This window comes from Palaemon carinicauda, chromosome 15 (assembly GCF_036898095.1).
Source record: "Palaemon carinicauda isolate YSFRI2023 chromosome 15, ASM3689809v2, whole genome shotgun sequence".
NCBI classification, from domain to species: Eukaryota; Metazoa; Arthropoda; class Malacostraca; order Decapoda; family Palaemonidae; genus Palaemon; species Palaemon carinicauda.
Window position 1 is genome coordinate 7,635,466 of NC_090739.1, and position 13,714 is coordinate 7,649,179.

Below are 13,714 nucleotides of genomic sequence, written 5' to 3' on the forward strand. Positions count from 1 at the left end.
CTTATTGAGTTTTATGAGTATTGAAGCTTCTGGGCATTTGTCATTGGCTAGGTTTCATTTTGCTTCATGATCAGGGAGTACTCAGGAAGGCCAAGCTATGATGATCTGGTTCTCAAAACTAGCTGGCTTCATGATCAGGGAGTACTCAGGAAGGCCAAGCTATGATGATCTGGTTCTCAAAACTAGCTGGCTTCATGATCAGGGAGTACTCAGGAAGGCCAAGCTATGATGATCTGGTTCTCAAAACTAGCTGGCTTCATGATCAGGGAGTACGCAGGAAGGCCAAGCTATGATGATCTGGTTCTCAAAACTAGCTGGCTTCATGATCAGGGAGTACTCAGGAAGGCCAAGCTATGATGATCTGGTTCTCAAAACTAGCTGGCTTCATGATCAGGGAGTACTCAGGAAGGCCAAGCTATGATGATCTGGTTCTCAAAACTAGCTGGCTTCATGATCAGGGAGTACGCAGGAAGGCCAAGCTATGATGATCTGGTTCTCAAAACTAGCTGGCTTCATGATCAGGGAGTACGCAGGAAGGCCAAGCTATGATGATCTGGTTCTCAAAACTAGCTGGCTTCATGATCAGGGAGTACGCAGGAAGGCCAAGCTATGATGATCTGGTTCTCAAAACTAGCTGGCTTCATGATCAGGGAGTACTCAGGAAGGCCAAGCTATGATGATCTGGTTCTCAAAACTAGCTGGCTTCATGATCAGGGAGTACTCAGGAAGGCCAAGCTATGATGATCTGGTTCTCAAAACTAGCTGGCTTCATGATCAGGGAGTACGCAGGAAGGCCAAGCTATGATGATCTGGTTCTCAAAACTAGCTGGCTTCATTATCAGGGAGTACGCAGGAAGGTAGCTGGCTTCATTATCAGGGAGTACTCAGGAAGGCCAAGCTAGGATGATCTGGTTCTCAAAACTAGCTGACCCAGGTCTCAGATGGCCACAAGGCAAGTGCTATCCTGATCTGTTTGCATCTCTTACATAGATTCAGAACTTAATCGTCGATCTTTACCCATAAGTACCTTTCAGTTGTGGCTGTGAAAGATTACTGCTCAACCTTGAGCTTTGTCTTGTGACTAAATAGGTTCCCTGTGGTTTTTGTCTATGCTTGTGAGGATCTTTATGCAGTCTTGCCCATCCTTGGACCTCAGACCTCCAGAATGGATAGTAACCATGATTCTCAAGTCCTATACGCATGAGCCTAAAGTCACTGGACAGAAATCTGACTCTTGAAGACATTTTTTTTTGCTAAATGTGCTGTTGGCGAGTTGCATGGACACAAACTTGTATTAACCCATGCTGAAGGATGAAAGGTCTCGAGTTTTGTGCCCAAATTGATTCCCAAAACTCAGAACCTGTCAGCCTACGATCCATTTTTGAGGCCTTCCTCTTGTTTCTTGAAGCATTGGATGGTAATCAGTAGATACTTTTGTGTTCCATGAGGGCTCTGCAGAGCTATCTGCAAAAGACTCAACGTCTCCGGCTTGAGCGTCAACTGCAGAAACTTTACTACGATAGGATCAAGAAAGAATTGTCTGAGAACTTAAGTCTCTGATTTCATGAGACAGTCGAAAGCGCTGCAACCATTGTAGGAGTCTATGTAACTTGAACTAGAGCTCACAAAGCCAGGGGCAATTATCCCACTTTAGAGTCCATTTTAAGTAATACACAGTATTGTAAAGATTTTTATGTCGTATTAATACTATGGTAACCTTTATTAATATTTTGGAATCCATTCAAAGAATTCTTACTACGTAGTTTCTTTTCCCATATCCATAATTATTATTATTATTATTATTATTATTAGATTTATCAAAATTATTATTAAAATCATTCAAATGATTATTTCTAATAATAATTTTAATAATAATCTTAATTTTTATAACAATACAGTATTTTTTTAATTCATATTCTTAATCTTCATACTGTAAACATTTTAAATATTCTAAAATATCATCTAAATAAATTTGAACCATATCAAAATTTATTGTAGATTTTTAGGTTACTAAAGAATTATCTATAATCACTATAGTAGAATCCTTAAAATAATTTCCCTTTCTCTCTCAGTGCCATCAAATAAAATCAAACATCAAGTACTAATACAAATATATTTATTTCTACCAATACAAATTTTATGACTTGATTGAAAATACATTAATATCACAATTATAAACTTTAAATGCGAGTATGCAATACTCCAGTTACTAAACCACGTGTTCCCAATAGTTTTTAAGTCAAATTTGCTAGTCAGTGACTCAGTTTACATTATAAATTAACAGTAGACATTAAATATCATAAAAAACCTAAGTTAATTATCATAAAAACTGTAAAGTCCTGTACTTTTTTCCTTTGCCCAAAGGTAATTTATTATAGATATTTTCAGTTGCTCAAATTACTACTGTCAAGTTTTAAGCTAAAAATATCACACCAGTGTCGATATTTTGAATATTTCTAAAAATTATTAAACATACACCCTAGTATCATAATGCTTCCCTAACTAAAGTTATAAGTATCAATATATGATTTTATAATGTCTTTTTCGTAAGTTTTTCCACTATTTTGGAAAACTTTTACTTGATTTCTTTTCATTTTTAAAACTTGAATGCACAATAATAATATAGTACAGTATATGTTTACATTTACATTGTATTATATAAGATCTGTAGGATTCCACGTTGATCCCAAGATAAGATTGTGTAATATTTACAACTGAAAACTTAAGTTTGCAATGAACAAAGTGATGGCTTATCAATGATGTTTATTTATTATGGATGGTAGAGAAAAACTCCTGATAGTAATCAAAGAATTACAGAGATTCTTGGATGATATATACAATATGATTTTAGTCCATTTTGAGTAAACTAAACAAGATATTAGGAAGAGGAATGTCCAGTAGTAAAGACTCTCATAATTATAAATAAGGCTAATTGTAACCCTGAGCAATATAAAATTCAAGATTTGTCTTAAAAATGTTTCAATCAGTTGAATCTTGATTCTCTACATTTCTTTTTGTTTCAAAATACAATTTCTTGGATTAAAGTAATTTGTCATTTTCCTAGCTATACAAACCAGTCCTGTAATATGGAGATGTTTTCACTGCGAGCTGATGTGGTCGTTATAATCGTTTGAGGGGCTTCAACAACCAGAGGAAGGTGCACTCAAGAAGCTCCCCCAACCAGCCGGACTAACCTCACTTTGACCTTACAGCAAAGAGAAATGACTGAACAATCATACCCACTAGAAGATGCACAAAGTGTGGATCTACAGCCGGTTTACTCGTAAATCAGATGCAGCGTCCACTACCGAATGCCTTTTCAAACATTCTTGGACGTTTACTGTGCTAGATTGGCTATATATCACTGAGCACATGCATTTCGTGACCTAACACCCGAGACAACCAAGTCATTTAGGTGTATGTCCCACCTCTTCTTCGACGCATCTGAGAATAGTTGCATGTCAGGAGGTGGCGAGTCAAGTGAGACTCCCCTCATGAGGTTTCGTTCAGACCAGGTTAGATCGGCCCAAGCCTCCTGTCCCGCTGAAACAGGTCAGAACGGGGGTTCCCTGTCAGGTGACCAGTAATCCTTCAATCACCACTGAAGAGATCTCTGGTGGAGGCACCAGTGTAGAACATGTTTCTTCAGCGAGGAATGGTGGCAGAGAATACTGCCAGTGCCAAGCTGGTACTTGATTTTAACAGAAGTTACACCTCCTTGAGCTTGCTGATGCGATTGTTTGACAGGAAGATCCTAGCTGATGCCATGTCTATCAGCATACCCAAATACTTCAACCTATGTTGGGTATGAGATTCGATTTCTTTCAGTTTATCACAATTTCAAATCATGAAAAGATGCGAGATTCCAATCTCAATTCTGTAACAACTGCCTCTGAGCAGACCAGGATCGTTGAGATACATCAACAGACATATCCACAACGTGTGGGCCCAAGCTGCTAACAAAGAGAACACGTGAGTGAACATCGCAGGAGACATGCTCAGTCAGAACCACAGTCTTGAATTGGTACACCATACCGTAGAGGGAGAAGCAGAATTACTTTCGAGAAGACTGACACACAAGTGCTTGAAAGAACGTGTCCTTCAGGTTCACCAAAAGCATGAACTCTCCCTTTCTGATGGAACCCAGCACCAACTGTATTTGTTCCCATTCTGAACTTTGTCGAACAAACTTGTTTAGAGGAGAGAGGTCAATGACCAGCTTCCAGACCCAGTTGACTTCTCTCAAAAAACTTCAAGCGCATTCTTTTCCAACATCCCTTCTGCCTCTGTGAACTGAAGGGTTTGGCCACTGTTCCCTTGAAGGATAGGGACCCTTAAAGGAGACAGCGTGCTCATCAGGGAGTCTTGTAAAGCAGTTTTCTACTTTTCCACAGCTGCCTGCATGCAGCTTGATGGAAAGACACACGTTGCATCATACGCCAAAGAGTTTCAAAGTGCCAAAGCTACCAATGGGATTGCTTGTTTTAAGAAAGGGTTCTCTGCAAAACCCAGTCAGCCCTCTGGTTTGCTGACAATTGTATCAGGAAGGTCACTGCCTTCCCGTCCGACAGTATGAGACTGATGAACTTCTCCAAAGACTCAGGGATCAATAGCTCCACTTTACAAAGTACATTACTGTCCCTGACCACTGGTCAAGTCAGGAAACACCCTGGATGCAGGCCAAGGTAGACAATTCTATGACCACTGACTCAAGAGGTTGAGAAGAACATACAGGTGCCTTGAGTCTTTCTTAAGGAGTCCTGTCAGTGTGCACAAATCACAAATTTTTAAGTAATTTGTATTTTTCCTAACATACTTACCTAGAACTACCTTCTTAGGAGTTACTGGTTAACTCTACCTAACCGACCAGCTTTTTGTATAGTTTATCTCCCTCTTCCCATTTTCTACGGGGTCAACCTCTGGCAGTGTGGTACGTGCCCCGAGGCGACCCCCGGGTCAGGCAGCGTGCTAGCTCTGGTCGAATTGCCAGTAAGTTTCTGGTCGCGACGCGATAAACATCTCGCCGCGCTATCTCTTACCTTGTGCGATCCTTTGTGCTTACCGCGTGTTGCCCACGTGTTTTCAATTTCACTTTCCCGTTCATCCTTGTGTCTCTTGGTGTGTTAGCTTTGTGTTATGGAGCATCCTCGTCGTTGCCCTGGGCCTGTGGCTGGGAAGTCTTGCGGGGCTTTCCTCTCCAAGCCTGAGGTTGATCACCAATCCCTGTGCTCTGCCTCCATAGGGCGTGGTCAAGTTCCTACTTGACCGACTTGCCTTAAAGAGTTTTCCCACACACACAGATCTGATCGTCAACTCCATCCAGAGCCTAATCAACCAGATGTAACCAATATAGCTCCATGGATGGCCTTAATCCTGAGGGGCACTCAAGTGCCAATCACACACCGAGGTTCTCTGCGAAAGTGCCAAGTTCGTGTCCCCAAGTCCCTTGCATTCACGGATGAGTGCAAGGACTTTCACAAAGGAACACTGACTTGGAGTTGTCTGTCTGTCGGCACTGGGCTAAGGTATAGTGTCCTTGGGGCAGTCAAAATCCGAGCTCACTCATGCCTGGGGTGGGTAGATTGCTCAGGGTGCTCTTAAGATTCACCCCCGCCCCACTCACAAATATAGGGAGCCAACAATGGCTCGTGAAGACCAAAAACAGCTGGAGAAAAATCTCTGACACTGATTATAGCAGACGGAAGGAGTAAATAGGTTCTCTTCTCTTGATCAGGGGATGGGGAAGGCCAGGGCCCCTTGTCTCGAGGTAAGGGGAAAAGAACCATCCACCCGCTACTACTCTTGTCTTCTATTGGCCTCAAGTGGTGCCAGCTCATAAGAATTCTTGCTGGATGAGGAGGAGCAGGGATCCACTGTCCAGGTAGGAAGGGCGCTGAACCTTCCCTTCTCCATCAACCAGAGAATAGGCTGTACGCTGTCCTTACTGGGGTAGCTGGGGGTACCTGAGCGAGGTGGTGTTGTAACAAGCCTTTTCCTTAAGACTACGGATGCCTGAACTGGATTACTTCAACCTCTAACTCTTCTTCTTCATCTTAGAAAAAGAATTGGAGTTGGAGAACGAGGAGGAGGAAGCGCATGGTTTTCCCTCTTCCCGATGCTCAGTGGCCTCTGGCTTTGTAAACAGAGAAGTCGAGGTTTGAACAACAACGCTCACCCTAGGGAAGGAACCACACAGGTTGCCACAACACTTGGGCACACTTTCACAAGGGCCTGCAACAGCAAAAAATTAAATCAGGCAATGGGGTGACCATGGATATTGGGTCCACACACACTTCTGCCCAGACCTATTGAGCCTCGGGGAATCACATATTTCACGACAGGAGACACTGGCACTCTGGGAACTGGTAGCCTTAGCTACCAACTTCCTCAATAAAATCATAGAGGGCTTACTTGAAACACTTAAGAAAGCCTGAGACTTCCATAGGTCAAACATCATTGTCAGCAGTATGCACATAGACAGGTGAAGAGCTCCCAGCCACTGAAGGGGTGTGGCAAACACTGGGGGAACCCTACACGCCACCAAAACTAAAATGGCCCACCAATGCAGATCCAAGGGCTCCTTGCTACCAACATATATTCCCTGGGGACTGAACCAGCAGCGTATGCACAGGGACAGTGGCAGCAGATGCAGCCACTTAGGAGATGGAAGAAGGGAAAGACTTCTTCGGTGCCCTCTTGGGCGCTGCCACTGCACAGGAAGCCACGACCTGCACTGAGCACATGTGGATGAATGCGAACAATCGTGCCCATAAAAGACTTTGTGTGTGTGGCTCTACAGTCATATTACTTCATAAATCAGTTGGTGTCCATTTTTCCAGTATGTACGTATCTTTTACTTCACATCCACAGTCACTAACAACCAGCATTCACTGCCTAAAAGAAAATGAAAAAATTTGTTCAGGGAACAAGCATTACATTTGTACTCGCTTGCAGCCAAAAGCATAGTGAGGCTAGTCTGTTTGGGGAGAGGGTTGCCATCTCCCTCCACTCGTTATTTAACCCCTCGTTAAATTATTATGAATGGGAGGTAAATCAGTTGTTGTTTGCGGATGATACTGTACTGGTAGCAGACACAGAAGAGAAGCTTGACCGACTAGTGACAGAATTTGGAAGGGTGTGTGAGAGAAGGAAGTTGAGAGTTAATGTGGGTAAGAGTAAGGTTATGAGATGTACGAGAAGGGAAGGTGGTGCAAGGTTGAATGTCATGTTGAATGGAGAGTTACTTGAGGAGGTGGATCAGTTTAAGTACTTGGGGTCTGTTGTTGCAGCAAATGGTGGAGTGGAAGCAGATGTACGTCAGAGAGTGAATGAAGGTTGCAAAGTGTTGGGGGCAGTTAAGGGAGTAGTAAAAAATAGAGGGTTGGGCATGAATGTAAAGAGAGTTCTATATGAGAAAGTGATTGTACCAACTGTGATGTATGGATCGGAGTTGTGGGGAATGAAAGCGATGGAGAGACAGAAATTGAATGTGTTTGAGATGAAGTGTCTGAGGAGTATGGCTGGTGTATCTCGAGTAGATAGGGTTAGGAACGAAGTGGTGAGGGAGAGAACGGGTGTAAGAAATGAGTTAGCGGCTAGAGTGGACATGAATGTGTTGAGGTGGTTTGGCCATGTTGAGAGAATGGAGAATGGTTGTCTGCTAAAGAAGGTGATGAATGCAAGAGTTGATGGGAGAAGTACAAGAGGAAGGCCAAGGTTTGGGTGGATGGATGGTGTGAAGAAAGCTCTGGGTGATAGGAGGATAGATGTGAGAGAGGCAAGAGAGCGTGCTAGAAATAGGAATGAATGGCGAGCGATTGTGACGCAGTTCCAGTAGGCCCTGCTGCTTCCTCCGGTGCCTTAGATGACCGCGGAGGTAGCAGCAGTAGGGGATTCAGCATTATGAAGCTTCATCTGTGGTGGATAATGTGGGAGGTTGGGCTGTGGCACCCTAGCAGTACCAGCTGAACTCGGCTGAGTCCCTGGTTAGGCTGAAGGAACGTAGAGAGTAGAGGTCCCCTTTTTGTTTTGTTTCATTGTTGGTGTCGGCTACCCCCCAAAATTGGGGGAAGTGCCTTGGTATATGGATGGATGGATAAATTATTCTAACAACCATTCCAGCTCACACTGAAAACATCCTCCTGTCACAGGACTATAGTGTATATTTTGCGTAGGAACATATTGAAATTTTAACTAGGTAAAACTAATAAATATTTCTCAGAAATAAAGTAGAGCATTTCCTAAATCTAAAACCACATATTTTGACCCGTTTATGCAATGCATAAAATTTAGTGGAAAAGCACTTTGTACAAATAAATGTAAAGTATTAGGAACAACAAGTAACCTGAAGCCAGTGGAAAAGCACTTAAGATTCAACCTTTAAAATGGAAAAACTTAGAAGACATTAAAGGCATTGTTCAAGCTTACTATTGGAACTTACTCCTCTAATAACTATCAGGAGCTTCTTCAATTATATCTCTTCTAAAACAAATGATAATGAAAACGTAATTATACAGTACTCATTTCTCACAACTAGATATGGAATTTCTTATTTTATGAAAATTTTAAGTTTATTCAGCATCCTGTACTCAAAAAACCTATACAATAACTTTCAGAAAAATTTTACAGTAAAACCTTTTCTCCTATACAGAAAAAATGTATTCTATTTAAGTCCAAATATCCTGTCCTAAATTTCTACGTGGAATGTTACCAGCCAATACAGTAGCTGTGATTACAGTGGATATTTAAAATTTACTCTTGTCACTCAATGTAAGCAATAATACTGGAACTCTACACTTTGGTCTAAAACTAAATCAAAGAAAACTGAAATATTTTTCAGTCCCCAGATTAATAAAGTCATCATTGAGGAAATATGCAAGTGGAAGACTAAAACAACAAATATACATTTAATATATTACAAAATTAGTCATATTTATGAATATTTAATTAAATGAATACAGCACTATGAACATTGATTAAAACTAAAGCATAACGAGTATTATATGGCCGCCAGTTTCTAAGTCCATTATACACTTAAAGAGAAGGATCCTTTAGCATTCTTTGTGCAAATGTTTATGAAATGTATTTATTATAGCTATGAAATTAAAACCTAACCAAAAGCCATGGTGTAATGTTACTCTACAGTATCTGAAAGATGTGGTGGTGTAATATTACTGTATCTACTAGCCACGTCCTTCCTACTTCAATTAAAATTCTATGTATCCCTTTAACTTTATCAGAAACAAAACAGAATACAAATTCCAGCTGTTCAGATATCTGAAAACTCTATACAGGACAATTTTCCTACCAACACAGCCTGCCTTTGGCATACTATCAAGGCTCCAGTAATACTGTATGAAGAGCATAATAGTTTAGATTACAATTCACATAAGATGATCTGCCATTCATAGTCTTGACTGGCTCTGCCTAAAACAAGAAAATTTGAAACAACACTTAATGTAATGGTAAAATGTATATACCCTAGGTCATTAAAATTACGGATTTTGACAATGAAGTAGTAACTCTTAATAGGTATGTTGTTTCAAGTCTCAAAACTCATTGTAATCTTTTGTACTTGACCGAGAATATTGTGTATTTCCATTACTTATGCCATATTGTACACCTCTTCATCAAAAGTAAGGCATTTATTTACCCTTTAATTTGATATGCAGCGTTCTGTAAATATGCAATACGTACAATTTGAAAGGTGTGTAATGGCTGGAGGCTGCTGTCCATTATAACTTCAATAATGAATTTAATGATACAAAGACAATACAACGCAATTACAAGATACAGTAGTACATAAATCAAATTGACAATAAGTTTTTTCCACTTTACTTTCTAAGGTTTTCTCAAGTTTCTAGTCCATTGTATTTCACTTTTGTAGGTACATTATTGCTTTTGTATTTGCTATTTTTCTCAGTACAATACTTGTATATAAAAAAATATTTACATACACTGTACACTAACTACAAAGCTGCAGCTTCTTAATTATAATAGAGAAAAATAATAGATAATGACTACAGTAGAATAATCTTAATGCAATAAATATTGGCACTAGAACCAACAATAACAGTAACAGTTTCATATATGACAATTATGTTTTCCACAAAAAGAGGCTCGATTTTCCTCTCCTCATTAATGAGGAAAATTATTAACAGCTGGGCAACGATAAAGTAATGTATATACAAAATTTAACTCCGAGTGCTACTACCAATGCTGTGTATAATCTACTTACAATGTTTTAATGAACTTAAAAATTGCAAAATTATTTTCTAAAAAAAAAAAATAAAAGCAGAAAGATGGAGCACCTGTTTTGGTTGAATCTTTATACAGAATAAATTGTGAATTGTGAAGAAGGCATTAATGTTTCTATTGGATTTTAATCGGTACATGAATATAACGGTTTACTGTACAATCATAAACAATGTAAACCGGATTTATGTCCTTTTCAGTATATTATTAGACTGCTGGGGGTGTCTCGGGTGATTTCATTCTTGAACGAAGGTGACCATACGATATACTACTTACAAACAGATTATAGTATTTCTGCTTAAATATTATAATTTTCAAAGAAACATACAGTACTAGGAACTGCCATGCAACAATACTGGTTACAGGTTTAAATCATAGTCATATATGACCACTGTCTTAGGTTTGAATAGCCGAACCATAAACTCCACCAATAGAAAGTTACCTAAAGACCCAATCATCTACATGTTTTTCCAGTACAGTTAAACAAAGTTTATATAATCTAAACACTGCATATGAAGCTTTTCTTCAAAATTCTCATAGTTATTGTCCATTTTGAAACTAATTGTACGAAGTAAATTGTATACAGTATAGGAATTTCTAACTAAAACCATAATTTTGAAGGTGAATTCAAATGAAGTATGCATACATACAAAACTTGTTCACAACAAAACAATTATTGAGTTTATCTTTTAATGGATGTTTACTTAAAATTTTCAATTTGAAATTTATTCTGTAAATTGTAGAGCAGATGAGAAATATTTTTAATTAACATAAAATCTCATGAACGATCAGTACTCGTATTGATTGAAAATATAGTTATTTATCGACCAATGAAAAATAGAAAATACTGTACTAGAAATATTTAAAATAAGTACTTTAATTTTAGAGTAGGTACAGATGATTTTTGTAAAGAGCAAAATATTTAAAAGAATAAAACCTCTTGATAATGTCAAAGATTTCAAAAAGGCACTAATAAAAAAAATCTTGACGTGTGACTTCGCTATTGGGAAAATACATTACAGTTAAAAGGAAAATTGTTCATATGATCCTTACTTAGTACTCACAACTTCCTCATATACCTATATTTTTGTTGGTTTTGGAAGCCCACTTACAAGTCTGAAAAGGGGCAACTATTTTATATTATAAAAAAATAATAATTACCAGAGTAAAAATACACTATTAAGCTCAGATCACAAAACTAAATATCTATAAATGGAACTTATAATGGTTCCAAGTATCCTTAAACTGGATAAACATATTAAAATAGTATGAAAGACAGCCCTGAATTTTACATTTTAAAAAAACTTAAATTCTAGGATGAATATGTTTGAAAAATTGCGACACTAAAGCCGTCACAATCCATAAAATCTCTGGTGAACACTTTGGTGCATTTTCTGAAAACCTAATGCCTTATATAAGTTTAGACTATTGTAACTTGTATTTTACTTAAACCACATAATAACCTTAACTAGGCTTTCCTACCATGAAATACTATGGGGTAACTGGAATGGGTTCCTGGTAGCAGCGAGGCCTTCGTGCATCGGGATCCAGGTATAAAACACCACACACAGCGGCGAAACCAAGGATGATGAAGAGGAGCTTTAACAGCCTATTTTCTCCATTATTCATTTCATGAGGGAGAACCTTCAAATAAAGAAATTAAAAAGGGATTAGTAAAATACTACAATTCTTCTACAGCTTAAGAATCTGACTACAGCACAGATTATCAAGGGTTTTCAATTACAAGACATCCTGCACTAGATATAATTTTTTGTAGTCTAAAATATTCTGTTTTTTATATTACCGTATTACAGGTTACTAAAATTACCATTTAAATTTGATGCAAATCCTCCATCATGCACAAAAGTAGCAAATTTTAAAATGAATTTCTATTTTTCCTGGCTATACAAACCCAGCGTCATTTTAATATGAACAATGTCTTAGAGCTAGAATATCCATTGAATCATTAGCAAGGTAAATGTGGTAGTTAACAATAAGTAGAAGAAGTGAGCCACCCATGTTCCTGATTGCATCACGTCACTTTTGACCTTTACCCCAAGGACTTAGAGGGTTGGATTAGAAGGGAAGTGTAACTTTAAGAATTAGGGTTTGTATGGCAAGGAAAAATATAAATCATGATTAAATCTATTTCTTCCTAGGCACATAGAAAAATTTCTCCTTTAAATAGGAGACAAGCTCTTTGTGGGAGGCAGTCACTTGAAACATATTGGAAGGTTCTTTTCTTTCCTGAACATGTCATCCTTCCTGATCCTGTCTGGGAGCAGAAAGGCGAGTCCAATAACCTCTTAACAGCTCTTCCACAAAGGGATGTAGAAGCTGTTAGGGCCTCGGTCAGTACTGGCTTGAGAGAAAAACCCATCTCCCTTTTAGGGAGATTATGATGTCCAGAGGAATGTGAATGTTAAGACATTGACCCATCCTTCCGCTTGTAAGGAGGATGGAGGATTTGCTTCTTGGCAGATGTAGCCTGCCAGAAAGGTGCTCCGTTGTGTAACCGACAAGCATCAGCCACCTGTCCAGCATGTAATACTGTAGTTGTGACACCTACGTCAAGAGGAGAACAAGAAAAGGTAAAAGAGCTAGTCATTTTATCTTTCCTGTACACTTATGCCTGTGTTACCTGGGACATGATACATACTTCTCCCATAAGGAAGCTGAGAGAGTTAAACAACTAGAGCAGCAACAACACAACCCAAGAAAGGAAGTGCAAGGACCTGTGGACAACCTAAAAGTAATGAGAATTAAAGGTGGTCTGAAACCTGGCTAATGGTGTTAGTGATCAGTCCATGTGTGGTAGCTAACCTACCAACTGTGCAACTGCTGTAGATGTCACACCAGGCTCACACTCTGTTTGGTGGACCATGAGGATATCGGTTGGCAGGCAAGTTTAGCCTTATATAGTATGGACACTCCTCTTATGTTATGGCAAGAGCTGAGAAGGTAAGCGATACACTTCACTTCACCTGATCCACAGACGGTATTGGCCTCAGCCAGGACCATACAAGTTTCTGAAGAAAGGCAGCTATTGTATTGTGATCACAATCTGCTCAACTGGACGCAAAAGTACCAGTCAGAGGGTGAGACCTGCAACGTCTTCCTGAGAGCCATGAGTTTCCGATGTTCCAACAGGAATGATGGTGATTGCAATAATCAACCTTATCTGGCCTATGAATCCACCCTAAGAGGGTGAAACCTGTCACACCCTCCCAAAAGAGTAGAGTGCTTGCTAAAAGTCACAAGGAGCTTATTGTGAGGAGCCTCCTACACTCCTGCACAGTTACTCCAGCCTCTTCCTCCTCCTGAGGAGAAATGTCTGAAGAAGGAGGACGAAGAAATTGATAGAGCATGAATATGAAAGCCAAAACTACCATCTTTTTCCCTTTATCAAAGTCATTAGTATTACCATAGGTGATTAAAGACCTACTACTGAGCAGGAAAA

General features: G+C 39.3%; 1 protein-coding gene across 2 annotated transcripts in view; it reads right to left on the bottom strand.

Moving 5' to 3' along the window:
- Positions 1 to 10,362: 10,362 nt before the first annotated feature.
- The window catches only part of LOC137654468 (zinc transporter ZIP1-like), a 31,238-nt gene continuing 27,886 nt past the window's right edge, over positions 10,363 to 13,714 (bottom strand). The window contains exons 8-9 of one of the 2 annotated variants that reach the window (XM_068388127.1): positions 11,737 to 11,898; positions 10,363 to 11,370 (exon numbers count right to left, since the gene is read on the bottom strand). In XM_068388127.1, the coding sequence (XP_068244228.1) occupies positions 11,746 to 11,898 (153 nt within the window). In that variant the 3' untranslated portion in view covers positions 10,363 to 11,370; positions 11,737 to 11,745. Of the gene's footprint in view, positions 11,899 to 13,714 lie in introns of both variants that reach the window. The other variant, XM_068388126.1, reaches the window with a different exon arrangement.